This window comes from Octopus bimaculoides, chromosome 15 (assembly GCF_046866305.1).
Source record: "Octopus bimaculoides isolate indiv1 chromosome 15, ASM4686630v1, whole genome shotgun sequence".
Taxonomy (NCBI): Eukaryota; Metazoa; Mollusca; class Cephalopoda; order Octopoda; family Octopodidae; genus Octopus; species Octopus bimaculoides.
The window spans coordinates 14,103,044-14,123,934 of NC_142942.1; the positions used below are offsets into that span (position 1 = coordinate 14,103,044).

The window sequence follows — 20,891 nt, forward strand, 5'->3', positions numbered from 1 at the left end:
TTTGAACTCAGAATGTAGCAATGGGTGAAATACCACTAACCATTTCATCCAATGTCCTAACGATTCTGCCTGCTCACCGCCTTAATAATAATAGTAATGATGATGATAATAATAATAATAATAATAATAATAATAATAATAATAATAATAATAATAATAATAATAATGAGGTTTCAAATTTTGGCACAAGGTCAGCAATTTCGGAGTGGAGGGTTAAATCAATTACATTGACCCTAGTGTATAACTGGTACTTATTTTTATCGACCTTGGTGGAATTTGAACTCAGAACGTAAAGACAGACAAATTGCAACTAAACATTTTGCATGATGCAGTAACAATTCTGCCAACTTGCTACCTTGATGATGATGATGATAATAATGATGATGGTGCGGTACCAGACAGTGGCTCCCATGGCTTTTGATCTTAACTGATTGGAAGTGTTATCATGGTATAAAAGATGAGGCTACAGCAAATATTCTGCTCAATACCACAGATTTGCTTGTCAGTTGTTTGACCTTAATCAGTTGAGCATGACCCTTAGTGGTTGATGATATGTGCATCTCTGATCATGAGCAGAAGTAGTTGGGGAGCATCATAGCCATGTGTTGAGAGGAATTTCTTGGGGTTTGAATAATTCACCTTTGAAAACATGGGTGTTTTGTTTAACATCCTCAAACAACCCTTATTCAGGGACTTTTTTGAGCAGGATGAGCTACTTGACCTGAAGAAAACTCTAACTGGGCTCCACCTTCAAAGTCATGCGCTGTTTATCTTGATATGAAATCACCATGTCGTGCACATATGGTTGTGATGTATGTACCCGGTGTATTGTGTAGTCATGATGGGTATACTGGACTTCATATATTTGTACCCCAGTGTCACTTTGATGGCAAGCGCTGCTCTCTCTCTCTCTCAATAATAATAATAATAATAACAATCACTACATGATTAAGTAATATCATTTGGTCAGTATTGTATCAATGATCAGTGGAAAAAATCAATATTAAAGGGTGTCATAGAGATAATTGATGTTGTGTTGAGAGAGAAAGACAGGAAAACTACTTTGGCAGCAATGCTACAGAGCCAGATTATGTATAAATAGAGTGGAAAAATGGAAAGAAAGAAAATCTAAAATAAAAGCAAATATCTCAGTGCTGCTAGGTTTTTAAGAGTCGTTGCTTAGCATCGACTCAGCTGTTGTTGTTCCTGGCAGTTTTGGTAAAAAGAAACTGCTAGAATGAATACCAAACTTAATAAGTACTGTGTGAATTTGTTCAGTTAACCCTATGAGGCAGTGCTCCAGCATGGCTGCAGTTTAATGAATGAAAGAAGAGCAGCAATAATGATAATGGTTTCAAATTTTGGTACAAGGCCAGCAAGATGGGCGGTGGGGTTAAGTCGATTACATTGACCCCAGTGTTCAACTGGTACTTATTTTATCGACCCCCAAATCGATGAAAAGCAAAGTTGACTTCGGCAAGATTTGAACTCAGAACATGAAGATGGATAAAATGTTGCTAAGCATTTCACTCGGTGTGCTAACATTTCTGCCAGCTCACCGCCTTATTAATAATAATAATAATAATAATAATAATAATAATAATAATAATAATAATAATAATAATAATAATAATAATAATAATAATAATCCTTTCTACTGGAGGCACAAGTCCTCAAATTTGTGACGGGGGGCACTAGTTGATAACAATGACCCCAGTGTTTCACTGGTACTTAATTTATCAACCTTGAAAGGAAGAAAGGCAATGTCTACCTCGGTGGAATTTGAACTCAGAACAACAAAGACTGAGTAAATGCAGCTAAGCTTTCCGCCCAGCATGCTAACGATTCTGCCAGCTCACCACCTTAATAGTAGTACTAATAGTATCAAAATTTTTCCACATGGCTAAGAATTTCAGAGAAGAATATCTGTTGATGATATCAACCTCCCGTAACTTAGCAGTTCAGCGAAAGAGACTGACAGAAGAAAAAGTACCAAGCCTAACAAATAAAATGAAATACTCGGGTTGATTCATGCCCCAGCATGGCCACAGTTTAATGACTGAAACAAGTAAAAGATAAAAGATATGCCAACAGAGGAGTGGTATTCCTTGCAGGCATCACATGTTATTGATTAAAAATAAAAATAAAACATCTCCAATGAGACGAGAACCTTTGACCTTTTGATTCGTAGTCAAATACTTCATTGTATTAGTCTCTTAACTACTAAGCTATGCCTTCACCACTTAACCTTTTCTTACCATATTTCTGTTGAAATAAACTGAGTTTGTTTCAATTAATTATAAAAATAACAAAGAATTTGGTAAAGTAGATTTGTAATTATTTACTTGATATTTAGAACATAAATTAACATTAATTTTGATGAAAGATTTTAATTAAGATCATTTTAACACTTTTCTTACCATGTATCGTTAAAACATACTTGCATTTGTTTTGATTAATTTTGAAAATAATGAATTTAATAAAATAGCTTTTACATCAAGTTCACGTCTGGAACACAGATTAACATGAAATTTTGATGAAAGATTTTAATTTAGATCACCTTAACCCTTTTGTTACCATATATTTTTGAAATACACTGCATTTGTGTTGATTAATTTTAAAAAATAATGAAGAATTTGGTAAAATAGCATTTGTAATTATTTAGTTGATATTCAGAATATAAATTAACATGAAATTTTGATGGAAGATTTTAATTAAGATCACTTTAACACTTCTGGTACCATATTTCTTTGAAATTCACTGCATTTACTTCGATTAATTTTGGAAATGAAGAATTTAGTAAAATAACATCATCATTATTGAGTTCATATTTGAATATAAATTAACATTATGGTAGAGTATTATAAACTATTAACATTGTGAGTGGATTTGGGAGATGGAAACTGAAAGAAGCCCATCATATATATATATATATATATATATATATATATATATATATATATATATATATATATATATATATAAAAATGCATTGTACATTTAAACACATAAGAAGTATCCATCATAGGATTCCCTCACGCTAGAAAGATCAGCTAAGTTCCAAACCACTATTAGGGATAACATTACAAAGGGAATGAAAAATAACAACACAATAGTGGTTTGGAACTTAGCTGTTTTTTTCTAGCAGGAGGAAATCCTATGAGGGATACCTCTTATGTGTTTAAATGTACACTGTATTTATATGAAGAAAAATATGTAGTCTATGGACTAAATTTTTACATGCTAGGCCACTGGTAGTAGAAATTTCTAATATTTCTAATTACCCTTGATATTATAAATTATATATATATATGTATGTGTATGCCTTAGCCCTCTCATAATTCCTTACCTTGCAAGTTACACAATGTAATATGGTTGGCATTTGGAAGGGCATCCAGCTGTTAAAATCATGCCAAAACTAACATCACCTGTGCTGGTGCCATGTAAAAAGCACTGAGTTCACTCTGCGGAGTGGTTAGCGTTAGGAAGGGTATCCAGCTGTTAAATTTCTGCCAAAACAGACACAGTAGCTACCCATGCATGCATGGAAGATGGACATGAAATGATGATTGTATGATTTTATATAGAAGAATATACTAATCAATGAAATTCTTAGTTTGGTTTTCACGTTTGTTATTTACAATTTTTACAATATTGAAATAAACTAGTACTTTCATGCATTACACAATCATCAGGTCTATGTAGCGACAATTGCGTTCCACTATTGACAACTGCATTTATATATATATATATATATATATATATATATATATATATATATATATAGAGAGAGAGAGAGAGAGAGAGAGAGAGAGAGAGAGAGAGAGAGATATGTGTGTGTGTCTCCTTGCCTTGACATTGCGTGAGGGTTGTGAATGAGTGTCACTGTCACACAAGCAGTGTTATTCCCTTCCAATCTTCCGGGAAAACATGTCTGGCCGTGGAGAAATACTAACATTGCTTGGAAAACAAGTTCGGGTCAGTGGTCAGTGAATGGAAGAGCATTTCCTTTGGCTGTAGAAAATCTGCCTCAGCAATTTCCTCCCGACTCATGCAAGCATGGGAAACTACATTAAAACAACGATGATGATGATGATAATGATGAATTTGGTAGATTATATTTTGTTTATTGTTTGCCAGTCGTTTTATTTCTTTGACATTTCCCTGGCCATGTTTTTATTGCCATACAGCATTAAAAACAATCTATTTATTACCAATAATACACTCAAATATTCCATAAATATCTTTGTCTTCTTCTTACCACAAATTCCCCCTCGACAGTTAGATTATCTCCAACACAATAAATTAGTTTGGCTACAAAGGTTTTATGTTTTAGTTTTATTTATTGTTTGTTTGTGTGTGTGTGTTGTTTTCTTTTATTTCATTTACTTTTATTTATTTCAGTTGGATGGGTAAGAAGAGTGGCTGGGTGGAGGGAGGAGGGCGACAAAATCATACAGAAATCTCTTTTACTGTAATTCTTCAAATGTAAAAAGACATAGAAACCATACATCTTACAGCATCGTCATCGTCCATCAAATGAATGGGTTACATGATGCTTCGTCAATCATCGTGCATGATAGAAACCACTTGCGTGGTTAAGAAGTTTTCTATGCAGCCATGTAGTGTCAGGTTCAATCCCCCTGCGTGACTTCTTGGGCAGGTGTCTTCTGCTTTAACTCAGGGCTGACCAGTGCTTTGTGAAGGAATTTGCTCAGCAAAAACTGTGTGTAAATCTGTCACACATGCATATGTATGTATGTGTGCATGCCCATGTGTGTGCGTGTTGTGATAGTTCTACGTGAATGTCGCCATAATGCAAGCAGTGTCCATTGATTCCAGTATTGTGTGAAAACATAGGGCTGCCAGCTGGTAGAACCGTTAGCATGTCAGACAAAATGCTGCCAAGCATTTTGTCCATCATCATGTTCTAAGTTCAAACTCTACCAAGGCCGACTCTGCCTTTCATCCTTTTGAGGTCAATACAATAGGTACCAGTTGAACGCTGCGGTCAATGTAATCAAGTTACCCACTTCCCTGAAATTGCTGGCCTTGTACCAACAGCAGAAATGCTTATTATTATTATTATTATTATTACTAATGGGTGAGCGAGCAGTGCCTGCCGTCAAAGTGACACTGGGGTAAAATATACAAAGCCCAGTATGTGATTATTATTATTATTATTATTATTATTATTATTATTAGTAGTAGTAGTAGTAGTAGTAGTAGTAGTAGTAGTAGTAGTAGTAGTAGTATTACAATCAAAGCTCATTGCTTCAGTTCACTCAGTTGTAGAAATGAGTTGTGACGTCACAGGTGCCAAGCTGTATCGGCCCCTTTGCCTTTCCCTTGGGTAACATCGGTGGCGTGGAGAGGCTGGCAGGATTGTCAGCACATCAGGCAAACCGAAAGAAGCCCATCATCTGTATCATATGTAAGTGTGTATGTGCTTGTGTGTACCCTTGTCTAAACGTTATATGATGGTGGTTAATGAGTACCATCCTCATGGCAGTGAGGTCATTCAATTCTAGGGCTCCATGAAAAACATGTCTGGGAACGGGGCAATATAAAAGGTAAAGGGTAAGTGACCATAGGGTTGCACCTTGAAAGTTTACCCTTCAAGGCACAAGTCCAGGCAAGGTTGTTTATGGAAGACCAGCAGTCGCCCATGTACACCAGCCTCTCCATGCCACCGATGTTATCCAAGGGAAAGGCAAGGGCTGATACAGCTTGGCACCAGTGACATCACAATTCATTTCTACAGATGAGTGAACTGGAGCAACGTGAAATAAAGTGTCTTGCTCAAGAACACAACACACAGCCTGGTCCTAGAATCGAACTCACTATTTCATGATTGCAAGCCTGGGCCATGTGCCTTCACGTAGCAATATATTAGGGGCTGTATTACCTTGCTTGGAAGCAGGTGCATATTGGCAGCAAAAAGGCCACCTGGCTGTAGAATATCTGCCTCAACAAATTCCGCCTGACCCATGCAAGCATGGAAAATTACACATCAAATGGTGATCATGATTGTGATCATGAGATCTATATATTTATATATTCAGAAATAAGATACTTTGATAACTATCAGAGATCAAACTAATCGAGACATGGCATAAATATAAATACCGTAATCTATACCATTCTAAAGCTGAAATTAATGGTCTTCGTAATTATCATTACAATAATAACAGAGACGAAATAGCCACGATTGATATCTAGAAAGGAAGTGAGATAAGAGCTGACGAGAATTCAACATTATATCGTTTGAAGCAATGCGTTGACAAAATCAGTATGACCATTGTAGTATTTAGTTCTTTCCTTCTCTGTCCTGAGTTCAAATCCCAAGAGAGGTCTTAGTTTGCTACTTTTTTTCCTTTTTTTGGGGGGGTTTTTTTCCTTTTTTTTTTCTTCTTTTTCATCATCATCGTCATCACCGTTTAGCATCCAATCTCCATGACGGCATCGGTTAGACGGTCTGACTGGAGCTGATGAGCTGGAGAGCTGCACCAGGTTCCAGTTTGATTTGGCATGGTTTCTACAGCCGGATGCCCTTCCTAACACCAACCACTCCAGGAGTGCAATGGGTGCTTTTACATGCCACTGGCACAGGTGTCGTTCACATGACACAAGCAATGACTACAGTGCACAGGTGCCATTTACGCGGCAATTTTTTTTTCTTTATCTTTTTTTTATCCTTCTCATCACAGTTTGTTGAATAAGTACCAGTTATGCACTGGGTTAGAGGCAAAGATTCAAATGTGTTATAACCCTTTTCAACAACAAGGGGTTTTGTGAAAACAGTCATCATCATCATCATCATTGTTGTCAGCTAGCAGAACTGTTGGCACGCTGGACAAAATGCTTACTGGCATCTCACACATCTTTACATTCTGAGTTCAAATTCCACCAAGGTTGACTTTACCCTTTATCCTTTCAGGGTCTACAAAATAAATATCAGTCGAACACTGGGGTAGGTGTAGTCGATCTGATTCTAGAACATTTACCCCCACTGGACAATAACCACCACCACTCCAAGACAATTACCCCTGAGGACAACAAATGATGATTTAAAACTTCTTGATATATTGGAGAGGGGGTAATTAACCAAGGAGGAGTAATTGTCATTGGGGGTAGTTGTCGTCGGGAGGAATTGTCCTATTGGAGGCTAATTGTCCTAGGGGGGTAATTGTCCTGAGACGAGTCGATTTACCCCATCTGCCAGACTTGCTGGTTTTGTGCCAAAATTTGAAACCATTATTATTATTATTATTATCATCATCATCATCATCATCATTATTAAGGGTTAGCGAATGATTAATTCAACCCTTTTGATACCAACCTGGTTGAAACCGGCTCTGGCTCTGTAGTACAAATGTCTTGTTTTCAAAAGTTCTGAATAAAAATCTTCCACCAAACATTAATCACAATTTACGTTCCTAACACTAGCTTAATGATGACTAAGTTATTTTACTAAATTCTTTGTTATATTTAAAATTAATTGAAAGAAACACGGAGCATCTCAAAATAAATACAGTAACGAAAGGGTTGAGTCTGTGGAGTGCTCAACCACTAGGACCTAGAACCCTTGTCATCATAAGTGGTAGAGTACCAGTTTACTTCTTAATGACTTTTTATTCACATTGCTTTGAATTAGTTATGCCTTATCAAATAGCTTTGAGATTTCAATAAGGTGATTTTTTATTTCCAGGATGACATTGTAGGGTAAGTGTCAAAGGCCAGAACTGGCCAGTTTGGACATAGAACAGGTAGAATAGTGGGGCCTGATATGGTCAGTTTAAATGCTAATGGTCTAAATTTATTTTGTTTTTCTTTTTGTATTGTGAATGCTTTTAATGTCAAATATTTCATCTCACTTTTATATATTGTGTTTTTCCCAGGTACACAAAGTTAAGATACAAGATTGTGAATCCAGAAAAAGTTGTCAGAAATGTTTGGCAGATGAAGACCCATTTTGTGGCTGGTGTTTTTTGGAAGACAGGTAAATATTCCTTTGTCATTAGACCCTAAAACAATTAAACCATTATTACATTTTTATCTCTGTTTTACAAGCACTTCCATCATCTTAGTCCATTTGTTCCTCAAAACTTTCTAACTTTCAGGTTAGAAATCAAGTAACCCTTTCTTTCTGCTAATCCTCATCCTTTCAGTGTTGTTGATCTTCAACCTGTAAGAGCTGCTTTTACTCCAGTTGTTTCTTTCTTCAAACATCCATCTTAAGGAACTCACTTCCTGTTTTCAGTCACTTAGAATTAAAGCTTCTCATTTTTCTGCTAATTCTCATCCCTTCAATGTTATTGTTGTGCCACTTTTGTAAGAAATACTTTTATTCCAGTACCTTCTTTCTCCAAACATCTATCTTAGAAAGCTTCCTTCCTTTGTTTATTTTCCAGTGGCTGTGTGGTAAGTAGCTTGCTTACCAACCACATGGTTTCGGGTTCAGTTCCACTGCGTGACACCTTGGGCAAGTGTCTACTACTATAGCCTCGGGCCGACCAAAGCCTTGTGAGTGGATTTGGTAGACGGAAACTGAAAGAAGCCCGTCGTATATATGTATATATATGTGTGTGTGTGTTTGTGTCAGTGTTTGTCCCCCCACCAACGCTTGACAACCGATGCTGGTGTGTTTACGTCCCCGTAACTTAGCAGTTCAGCAAAAGAGACCGATAGAATAAGTACTAGGCTTACAAAGAATAAGTCCTGGGGTCGATTTGCTCGACTAAAGGCGGTGCTCCAGCATGGCCGCAGTCAAATGACTGAAACAAGTAAAAGAGTAAAATGTAATTCTAACTCTTTTGAACCTTGCGTCCATCATTTTACGATCTTCAGGGTAGCTTCTCATTAAAATTTTTAAATTCTTCTCATTTTCCTCTTTGCTCTTCTTTAGTAACTCCCAACATAACAAAGTGGTCCCTTAAAGCCTATTCTTACTTCTGGCTGCTTGTTGCTTTGTTGCGGGGTAATTGTCAATGGAAAAATCCATAAGCACAAGCATGGTTGTGTGGTTAAGAAGCCTGCTTTGCAACCACTTGGTTTTGAGATCAGTCCCACTGCACAGCACATTGGGGAAGCATCTTCTTCTATAACACCAGGCCACCTTGTGAGTAAATTTGGTGGAGAGAAACTGTGTGAAAGCTCATCATATATATTTCCATTTCTTTTCTTGTTTACGTATTTTACTCATTTTTGTCTTGTAATTTCTGTCCACATCTTGTATCTATCTCTCGTGTGTATGTTATTTGCACCGTTGGTGACGTCCTGTAAGCATCTATGCATGTATATATATATATATATATATATATATATATATATATATTATATTATATTATATATATATATATATATACATACATATATGCATATATATATATATATAGGCATATATATACTTACACACACAGACACAGACAGATAGATATATGTGTGCATATATACACACAAACACATGTGCACCAGATGGTAGGGATTATAATTTTTCTATGACTTAATAGAGTTGTCACTATTTAGTTACGTATTTAGGAGTGGTTGTAATTTACTTATTGAATTTATTTATCGATACGGTTATACTTAGGGTAAATGTGTTTGAAAGTTGTGGTTTCTTTGGTTTGTTTATTCCCAAAACAACACTTATTTTAGTGCTGTTGACACCGCCGGATTGAATGGTACTGCCCAGGTGTCGAAACCATAATGATATCCGTGGGGCAGCTGATGATGGACATATGTTGGATTGTTGGTATGGCTGTAGAATATTATTATAAAACATCCTTTTGATATATATGTATATGTATATATATATATATATATATATATATATATATATATATATATATATATATATATATATATATATATATATATATATATATATATGCATATATATATATATATATATATATATATATATATATATATGCATATATATATATATATATATATATATATATATATATATATATATATATATGCATATATATATATATATATATATGCATATATATGTATGTATGCATTCACACACACACACATAAATGTGCTCATAGTACATGGTTGGGAGTGAAGCTTCTCAACCATACTATGTGATAATCATATTGTATATCAGGGCTCATTGTCTTGCAAGCTGCATAGCAGCCTCTCAAGCGCTGGTGCCACATAAAAAGTACCCAGTACATGTTGTAAAGTGGTTGGCTTTAGGAAAGACATCCAGCCGTAGAAAGCATGTCAATCCTTCCAACCAATGCCAACATGAAACATAAATGTTTGTTGATGTTGATGATGACAACAATGACGCCGTCACCATTTGCTAATGATGTTATAACTCCATGTCTTTATTGTCTGATAATTCTGTAATTCTATACACTCACTGTTTCATAATTTTATAGTTTCATGCTTTCACAGTTTGACAAATTTATTGTTTCATATTTCCAATATTTTATTTAATTTCTGTTGTTTTGTTCTTGTCAACATCATCTGCCTCCTCATCATCATCATCATCATAACCTTCACCATCATCATTGTCTTCATCATTATCCTCACCATCAGCATCTTCATCATCATCAGCAGTATCTTCAGCTTCTTTGTCTTTACCTTCATCATAATCATCTTCATCCTCTTTATCATAATCAGTATCATCATCCTCTTTATCATCATCATCATTTTCGTCATCATCGTCATTTTCATCATCATCATTGTCTTCATGATAATGATCATCATGGTCATCAACATTATCTTTGTCTTCATCATTATTTTAACATCCATCTTTTGATGCTTGCATGAGTCAGAAGGAATTTGTTGATAAAAATTTTCTACAGCTGGATGCCCTTCCTGTTGCCAATCCTCACTTTGTCTCCAAGCTATGTAAAATATTTCCTCATGTCTAAGGCGGCGAGCTGGCAAAAACATTAGCACACAGGGGGAAATGCTTAGCGGTATTTCATCTGTCTTTACGTTCTGAGTTCAAATTCTGCCAAGGTCGACTTTGCCTTTCATCCTTTCAGGGTTGATAAATTAAGTAACAGTTGCATAATTCTATTGTCTCATTTTCCCACCATTTGATAATTCTATTGTCTCATTTTCCCACCATTTGATAATTCTATTGTCTCATTTTCCCACCATTTGGTAATTCTATTCTTTCATTTATCCACCATTTGATAATCCTATTGTCCCATTTTCCCACCATTTGATAATTCTGTTCTTTCATTTATCCATTTGATAATTCTATTGTCTCATTTTCCCACCATTTAATAATTCTATTATTTCATTTTCCCACCATTTGATAATTCTGTTGTCTCATTTTCCCACCATTTGATAATTCTATTGTCTCATTTTCCCATCATTTGATAATTCTATTGTTTCATTTTCCCACCATTTGATAATTCTATTGTCTCATTTTCCCATCATTTGATAATTCTATTGTCTCATTTTCCCACCATTTGATAATTCTATTCTTTCATTTATCCATCATTTGATAATTCTATTGTTTCATTTTCCGACCATTTGATAATTCTGTTCTTTCATTTATCCACCATTTGATCATTTCTGTTGTTTCATGTTGTAGCCAGTGGTTTATAATCTGTTGTTTTACGTTCTCCTTTAGATGTACATTCAAATCGCAATGTGGAAAGAACTTTGATCAAAATCAAAAAGAAAGATGGCTTTCAGGACCAGCCAACAAATGTATCTCCATTTTCGACATAACTCCTCAATCTGTTTCTGTTACAAGTGTTCAAAAAGTAAGTTTAGAATAAACTACTTCACTTCCACTCCAGTTGTTCTCCTACTTTCTCTCTCTCTCTTTTTGTATCCATCCATCCACCCATCTATCTATCTATCTATCTATATATATATATATCCCTTTATCTATTTAACTATGTATCTATCTATCTATTTAACTATGTGTATATATGTATGTATCTATCTATCTATCTATCTATCTATCTATCTATCTATCTATATATATATATATATATATCCCTTTATCTATTTAACTATGTATCTATCTATCTATTTAACTATGTATATATATGTATGTATCTATTTATTTATCTATCTATCTAAAAGGTTCAGCATCCTATGGTTGTTCTAAGGAAATAAAAAAAGACATAAGTGCCAGGGTCAATTTGTTCAACAAAAACTTGTTCAAGACAGTGCCTCAGTATGGCTGCAGTCCCTTAGTAAACAGTTCTCTTTAGTAGATAGTCCTCCATAGTAAATAGTCCCCTAGTGAGCCCTTAGCCACTGCTGCACCCAGGACTGCCCTGGCTTGAAGTAGTAGTAAATATCAAGGGCTTCGGTTATGGATCAGATAACAGATGGCCTTGTGGTTAAGATATTAAAGGACTCAGGTGAAAAAAGGTTCAAATCCTACAATGGAGGCACGTGGTTTAGTGGTTAGAGTTGTTGGACTCATGATAGTAAGATTGTGGTTTCAATTCCTGGACTGGGTGACATGTTGTGTTCTTGAACAAAAGACTTCATTTCATTTTGCTCCAGTTTGCTCGGTTGGCAAAAATGTGTAATCCTGTGACAGAACCGAGTCCCATCCAAGTGGAGAGCATATATGCCATGGAAACCAGGGAAACTGGCTCTTATGAGTTTTCATGGCTTGAGAAGGTAACTTTTTTTTACTTTAAGGTGAGCTTTACCTTTCACCCTGCCAGAAACCATAAAAATAAAGGTGGCGAGCTGGCAGAAACGTTAGCACGCCGGGCGAAATGCTTAGCCCTTATTTCGTCTGCCGCTACGTTCTGAGTTCAAATTCCGTCAAGGTCGACTTTGCCTTTCATCCTTTCGGGGTCGATTAAATAAGTACCAGTTACGCACTGTGGTCGATGTAATCGACTTAATCCCTTTGTTTGTCCTTTCTATGTTTAGCCCCTTGTGGGCAATAAAAATAAATAAATAAATAAAAAAAAATAAGAAACCATAAAAATAAAGTACCAGTTATGTACTGGAGTTGATGTGATTTTTTTTTGGTGTTTTTTTTTTGTTTTCTTACTTTATCTATAATTCGTACGGTGATGTGGGTTCACTTTCTTATTTGATCTATTTTGGGTTTTAATGTTTTTTTAATATTTTTTAACTTTTTTTTTTTTTTTTTGCAGTTAAAGTTGGAAATGAGTACACAGTTACCAAATGAAAGCACATACCACTGTGTATTCATACAATTAAATGCCACGACCAGGGCAAGTATACACAGAAGATATGTGCATTGTGAATCCCCAAATTTTATTGAATTAGGTTACACTTTAGGAGAAACTTGTAAGTATTATTCTTTTACGCTATTCTTTAACCCTTCATTATTCAGATTATTCTGCCAAATGTAATGTTTGATTATTCAAATTGTTTTGAATTAATCCAGGATTATCTCATAGCGTTGAGGTTTCGATGATGTGATTGCTCAGTTTTAGAATTATATTGTAGGGTTGAGGTGAGAGGATAGATAGGACCAGTTTCAACATAAAACAGGTTAAATATATTGGCCAGATTTGACCGGTGTGAATGCTAAAGGGTTAATTCTCCACCACCATTGCAATATATTTTTATGTCCTTAGTAAGACATGAAACTGCTACCAGTCGTGATGCTTCAGTCTGGGAGCTGAAGAGTTTTGAGAGAGTAAATAGTTACCCCTTAGTAAATAGTCTCCCTTAGTAAATAGTTCCTCTTAGTAAACAGTCCTGTTTAGTAGATAGTCCTCCTTAGTAAATAGTCCCCCAGTGAGCCCTTAGTCACTGCTGCACCCAGGACTGCCCTGGCCTGAAGTAACTATCAAGGGCTTCAGTTATGGATCAGATAACAGATGGCCTTGTGGCTAAGGTATTAAAGGACTCAGAGGCAGGCTGGTCTTTAGATGTCCGTTACACAGTCCCATCAATGTGCGAGCATACCCTGATGTCATGTGAAGCAGTACACTTGCCCAAAGGTTAAATTGGGACACCCCCCCCCCCGGTACCTCGTGGGTATGCTCAAAAGAGCAGGAGACAGACAGAGTAAGCGGTAAATAAATTGACCAGCCAAAGGCATCAGGAAAGCACAGTAGCTTCTTTCCCAAGAACAATCATGAATCTTTAAACTTTGGCACTGAAGTCTATGATCAAATCAATGATGCATAAAGAGAGAAAGAGAGAGAAATGTAACAGTTTTTTTTGTTGTTGTTTTGTTTTGTTTTCCCTTTTTGTTATATGTAAACTTATATATTCAAATGTATATTAATTACTAATGAATTATTTGTAATTTTCAGCTTCATTAACAGTTACTCTGGCACTACACTCTAGTGAAACCGCTAAAATGTTTGTACGGAAGAACTTCACTTTCTATGACTGTAGTGCTTTTAAATGGTAAGTACGATTAATTCTTTCATTATTCATTCATTAGTTAGTTGGTTAATTGGTGCTGTCATCACCTCTCGTTTGTGTCTTTTTTTTTTCATATTCTGGCATTAAAAATAGAAAACAAATTTGTATGGAAATCACAGACAACCTAACTGCAATTATGCGAAGGCCTGGTAGGAATTAAAAGATTCTATTGAATTCTAAGAATGTGGCTGGATAAACAAACCCATTCACTTAATTATCTTTAATGAGCCAACAGACTAATCATTTTTTTGTGACCTTCCATCAAAATTTCATGTTAGTTTATGTTCATGTTCCAAACGCCAGCTTGATAATGACAAAATTATTGCAAATCATTTATTGCACCATAAAGAACAAGAATCAAAATGATGGCTTACATATTCATTTTTAATACACTCTAGCAGATTCAAACATGAATATACCAATCACTGTTGTATTTCATCATTTAAAAACAAGCTCTTTTAAACTAATGTGTTTTTAACCCACTCAATTCATTAGCATAAGGAGACTTTGGGACGCCTGATGTCTCAGCTAGTTATGCTGGACTAATGAATCAAACAAGAGTTGAAGAACAAGCTCTTTTAGACAAATGTGTTCACAACATGCTCGATTCATTCACATAAGGAGACTTTGGGACACCTGGTGTTTCAACATCATTGTGTCTCCTCAGCCAAAATTACGCTGGACTAATGAATCAAACAAGAGTTTGTGGCTCTTGTTCATAACTTCAGCAAATAAATTATTTGCTGATGCCTGCAGATATCTACCAACTTATAATAAACTATCACGTGCACAGCAAAGAGAAAGAATCCAAATTTACAGACTTCTTCATTATTTTCAAAATTAGCTTAATAAAATTAGTGTATTTTAACAGAGATATGGTAATAGAGGGGTTTAAGAAAAATATTGTAGGATATTAGGTACCTCTTAATTTTGTATACAGTATTCTTTTTAAACAAGGCAGTCCCATGACTGAATCAAATTAAAGAGTTTTTCACTTAAATTATATCATACTTTGCTATTCTTTCCTGGGCTTTCTTTTTTACTTTTTTTTTTTTTGTTTTTCTTTTCCTACAATTTTTCCTTTTGCTCAATAATTCTCTTCCACATTTCCTAAACATCCTCTGTGGTATAAAGAACAAAATACTTTGTTATTATTAGTAAATGCCAAAGTTCTTGAACATTCTTGCATAAACTCTGACTGAAACTATTTGTTACCACATGCATAAAATTGCCTCAATAATAATAATAATAATAATAATAATAATAACAACAACAATAACAGCAACAACAATAGTAATAATAATAATGACAACAACATTCTGTGGACAATTTCAGCAATGCCACAGTCAATTATAATAATTGATCTGCCTTTATCATCATCATCAGCATCATCATCATCATTAATATTATTATTATTACGTTTTTTACATTTACAGTTTTTTTTTTCTTCTTTCTTTGGTATTGCTTTGTTATGCCATTTAAAACACTGCTACTATATTATTATTATTATTATTATTCATTTATTTATTTGTTTGTTTATTTTATCATTTCATTATATGTAAACCCCAACACTTTGTGTCTGTCTTTGTATTGTCCCCTCATCCTTTACCCCGGTAGAAAATAAATGAAATCACTATCATCATCATCATCATTATTATTATTATTATTATTATTATTATTATTATTATTACCATTATTATATTTTCATTTCTCTTGTTCTGCAGGTGCACTAAATGTGCCAATAGTGAGTTCAACTGCAAGTGGTGTATTTATGATAATAAATGTTTTCATAGCAGCAATAAGAATTGTTCAAAAAACAAGACAATTTATGCAAAACTTGTAAGTTGACCTTTAATATTTCCTCTCGTTAAACATTTGTTTATAATAATCTTATTTAATATTTTCATCATCATCATCATCATCATTATTATTTCTTTAACTGTGGTTTCTTTCCAGTTCTTTTGCTTTCAAGTAATTAGATATGTTTTTTGTGTGTTATTTATCAGATAGGTGATATTAAAATAATGAACAACCAGATTTTATCCAAAGGAAAAGAAGTGGGGGTGCAAAAAAAAAACAAAGAAAGAAAGAAAAAAAATTAAATGAATTCAAAAACAGACCATTCCATACGGTTTTTTTTTTTTTGTTGATTTTTTGAAGTGTTAATTTAAAGTTGTGACTGTTCTCATACCACTTTGCCTGAGACCATTTCTGGATATTTTCTTTAAAACAAAAACTAACTGCCTGCTTTTAAACATATTTCATTTTAAACTCTCTGTCACAACTTTTACATAACAGCTTTTGGCTGTATTTCATTTTGTTCCAAATAGCAGCTTTAATATATCACTTATTCTAACGCAGTGAACTGGTAGAAACATTAGCCTGCCAGGCAAAATGCTTTGCAGTATTTCGTCTGTCTTAATATGTTCTGAGTTCAAATTCCGTCGAGGTTGACTTTGCCTTTCATCCTTTCAAGGTGGATAAATTAAATATCCGTTGTGTACTGGGGTTGATCTAATTGACTGAACCCCTCCCAAAAAATTTCAGGTTTTGTGCCTACAGTTGAAAAGAAACGTTAGTATGCCGAGTGAAATGCTTAGCGGAATTTCATCTGTTATTAGGTTCTGAGTTCAAATTCCACCGAGGTCGACTTTGCCTTTCATCCTTTCAGGGGTCGATAAATTAAATACCAGTTGCATACTGGGGTTGATCTAATTGACTAGACCCCTCCCCAGAAATTTTGGGCCTTGTGCCTAGAGTAAAAAAGAATATATAGCTTATTCTGGCGTGTGAAGGCATGTGGCTTAATGGTTAGGGTACTCGGTTCACAGTTACAAGGTCATGAGTTCAGTTCCTCGTGACGTGTTGTTTCCTTGAGCAAGACACTTGATTTCATATATCTCTAGTCCACTCAGCTGACAAAAATGATTAGTACCTGTATTTCAAAGGGCCAGCCTTGTCACACCCTGTGTCATGCTGAATCTCCCTGAGAACTACATTAAGAGTACATGCGTCTGTGGAGCGCTCAGCCACATGCACATAGGTGTGAGAGGCCAGATCTGGACAGTTTGGACATGAACCAGGTGCAATATTTGAGCTGGATATGGCCAGTTTAAAAGCTACAGGATTAATATTTCATATTTTATAACATATCTAATCACTAATTTAGCAGACTAAATCATGCTGAAGATTTCTAAAAAGAACAGAATGGTGCTATGCATGATTACTACCAACTAGAAATTGTGAGAACTTCATACAAGATTTAAAAAGAAATTTTATATGAAAACTCTATACATTTTCTTCCTCATGTTCCTAATTTCAAATTCACATTTCTGATTCTGTCTTGTATTGTGAGGGGATAGTTATCACCCTTGTATTAACAGCTACAACAAAAAGGCACCAAGTGTATATATGTTTTTAATTTTTAAATTTTTTTTTTTTTTAAATTTTTCAGAGCAGTGAATTTCCAAAATCTGCCCAAAATTGCCCACGGGTAGATCAACCCAAGAAAACTTTGTTCCACGAAGGTTTACCAGGAAATTTTACAATTCATGGTCACAACTTACCACAAAAAGTTAGTATACTATTTAGTTTCATTATCATCATTTAATGTCTCCTTTCCATGCTGGCATGAGTTGGATGGTTTGGCTGGAACTGGTGAGCCGGAGAGCTGCACCAGGTCCCAGTTTGGTTTTGGCTTTGGTTTCTATGGCTGGAAGCTCTTCCTAATGCCAACCACTCCAAGAGTGTAATGGGTGCTTTTTTTTGAGCCACTGGCTTGGGTGCTTTAACAAGACACCGGCATCAGCCACGACAACAATTTCACTTAGCTTGATGAGTCTTCTTCTCAAGCACAGCATATCACCAAAGGTCTTGATCACTTGTCATTGCCTGCATGAGGCCCAGCGTTTGAAGATCACCACCTCATACATTCTTTTATTTGTTTCAGTCATTTGACTGTGGCCATGCTGGAGCACCGCCTTTAGTCAAGCAAATCGACCCCAGGACTTATTCTTTGGAAGCCTAGTACTTATTCTATCGGTTGCTTTTGCCGAACTGCTAAGTTACAGGGACATAAACACACCAGTGTCGGTTGTCAAGCAATGTTGTAGGAACAAACACAGACACACAAACATATACACACACACACATACATATATATATATATACATATATATATATTTATATATACGATGGGCTTCTTTCGTTTTCCATCTACCAGATCCACTCACAAGGGTTTGGTCGGCCCAAGGCTATAGTAGAAGACATTTGCCCAAGGTGTCATGCAGTGGGACTGAACCTGGAACCATGTGGTTGGTAAGCAAGCTACTTACCACACTGCCACTCCTATATATATATATATATATATATATATATATATGTGAAGGCACATGAAGGTGGCAAGCTGGTAGAATTGTTAACCCTCTGAGAAAATTGCTTAGCAGCATTTCATCCTTTTTTACATTACATTCTGAGTTCAAATTCCGCCAGGGTCAACTTGTCCTTTCATCCTTCCAGGGGTCGATAAAATAAAATACCAGGCAAGTATGGGGGTTGATGTAATCGACTTAACCCCTCCCCACAAATTTCAGGCATTGTGCCTGTTGTAGAATGGATTATAGTTATTATTATTATTATTGTCATTGCCTTTGCACAGCTTCTAACATTGGAGATGTACTATGGTGTCAGCTGTTCACTACCAGTGAACTAAGGTAACACCTCCGGAGTATTCGAACGGTTCCAAGCAGTGCTGTTTTCTGCAAGTGCTCCACCCTTATTGCAGCCCCTATTTCCTCCATGTACTTCTCAAGATTTTTACTTGCTGTTCCCAGATCTCTGACATTTATTGGTACTACTACCACCTTTTTCCTCGACCACAACTGCTTAACTTCCCAAGCTAACCTGTCATATCTCTCTTTTCTTTCTTCCTTATCGCATACCTTGTTGTCAGCTGGGCATGCTATATCTATGATCCAGCATTGTTTGCTTTCTTTCTCAATTAAGACTATGTCTGGCTTCCTATTCTCTGTTATTATTATTATTATTATTATTATTATTATTATTTCTTTTTCTTCACAGCCTAATAAGTATTTCTGCCTGTTTACATATGGTGACACTAAATATAAGAACAAGGCAATTTCTGTGAACTATCGACAGATTTCCTGTACTGTGCCAAAGGTAAGCAACACTTTTATTTACAATGAATTAACTGATTACATTAATCAATTAAATTCCATCCATAATTGGAAATTGTAATGTCTAACATACCTCCAGTTACACAGACTGGGAAAAGAAAAAAAATTTTTTTCAGTTTTAATATTTTTCATGAATCATAAAGCAGTAATTTATTCATTGCTATAGCTAATGTATCTGTAAAATATGTTCATCATCATCATCATTATCACCATAATCATCATCACCATCATCATGTATTTAGAAAACACACACACACACATTATCTAGATGTATCCTTGTTTTTAAGGTAGATACACTATTGTTGCATATTATAAGCAGTAAATAGAAATGCAAGCATCTTGAAGGACACCCACTCGTAATATAAAGCCTCCAAAATATTCTAGCATAGAAGATAATGATGATGAGGAGGAGGAGGATGACGATGATGACAATAACAATGACAATGTTGATGATGGTTGTGTTGTCAAAAGTGACCATAAATCTGAATGTAATATAACCATGTGTGTGCTTCTGAAATGATTTACATGACTCTAGCATGATACAATTGTTTTTTTTTTTAATTTACGAAAATTAAAATTTAAAAAAAAAACTCCTTTTGATTCTTTCTTTTGCAGGTGAAACTAAACAACATAGATTCCAAACCCATCTTCAACGTGTCCGTGTCTGTGATATGGGAAGAAAGAACAATTGAAAGCGAAAACGGTCCAGAACCGTTAAAGAGTAATATTTTGTTTACATACATTTATATATCGTTCTTTACATTGAAAATCACTTCAATCAATTCTCTGGTATTTCCATGCATTGTCTGGTTATTCTGTTACCATTAACTACCAGTTCCGAGACCCAATGCTCTCATCTACCGCTCTATTTACCTTCTTCCTGTTACTCTTTTACTTGTTTCAGTCATTTGACTGCGGCCATGCTGGAGCACCGCCTTTAGTCGAGCAAATCAACCCCAGGACTTATTCTTTGTAAGCCTAGTACTTATTCTATCGGTCTCTTTTGCCGAACCTCTAAGTTACGGGGATGTAAACACACCAGCATCGGTTGTCAAGCGATATTGGGTGGACAAACACACACACACACACATATATACGGCAGGCTTCTTTCAGTTTCCGTCTACCAAATCCACTCACAAGGCTTTGGTCGGCCCAAGGCTATAGTAGAAGACACTTGCCCAAGGTGCCACGCAGTGAGACTGAACCCAGAACCATGTGGTTGGTAAGCAAGCTACTTACCACACAGCCACGAAGATTTGCTCATAACTTGTCGTATGCTTCAAAGGTAACTCCATTGTCAGGTTCATATTTGAACTCTGTTAT

The 20,891-nt window shown here is 35.4% G+C and overlaps 1 protein-coding gene across 11 annotated transcripts in view; it reads left to right on the forward strand.

Moving 5' to 3' along the window:
• Positions 1 to 20,891, forward strand: part of LOC106873239 (plexin-B) — a 287,941-nt gene that overhangs the window by 203,619 nt on the left and 63,431 nt on the right. For all 11 annotated transcript variants that reach the window (XM_089363453.1, XM_089363460.1, XM_089363462.1 and 8 more), the window contains exons 7-14: positions 7,902 to 8,002; positions 11,615 to 11,750; positions 13,122 to 13,278; positions 14,259 to 14,355; positions 16,098 to 16,212; positions 17,828 to 17,947; positions 19,453 to 19,551; positions 20,184 to 20,289. In XM_089363453.1, the coding sequence (XP_089219579.1) occupies positions 7,902 to 8,002; positions 11,615 to 11,750; positions 13,122 to 13,278; positions 14,259 to 14,355; positions 16,098 to 16,212; positions 17,828 to 17,947; positions 19,453 to 19,551; positions 20,184 to 20,289 (931 nt within the window). The remainder of the gene's footprint in view (positions 1 to 7,901; positions 8,003 to 11,614; positions 11,751 to 13,121; positions 13,279 to 14,258; positions 14,356 to 16,097; positions 16,213 to 17,827; positions 17,948 to 19,452; positions 19,552 to 20,183; positions 20,290 to 20,891) is intronic.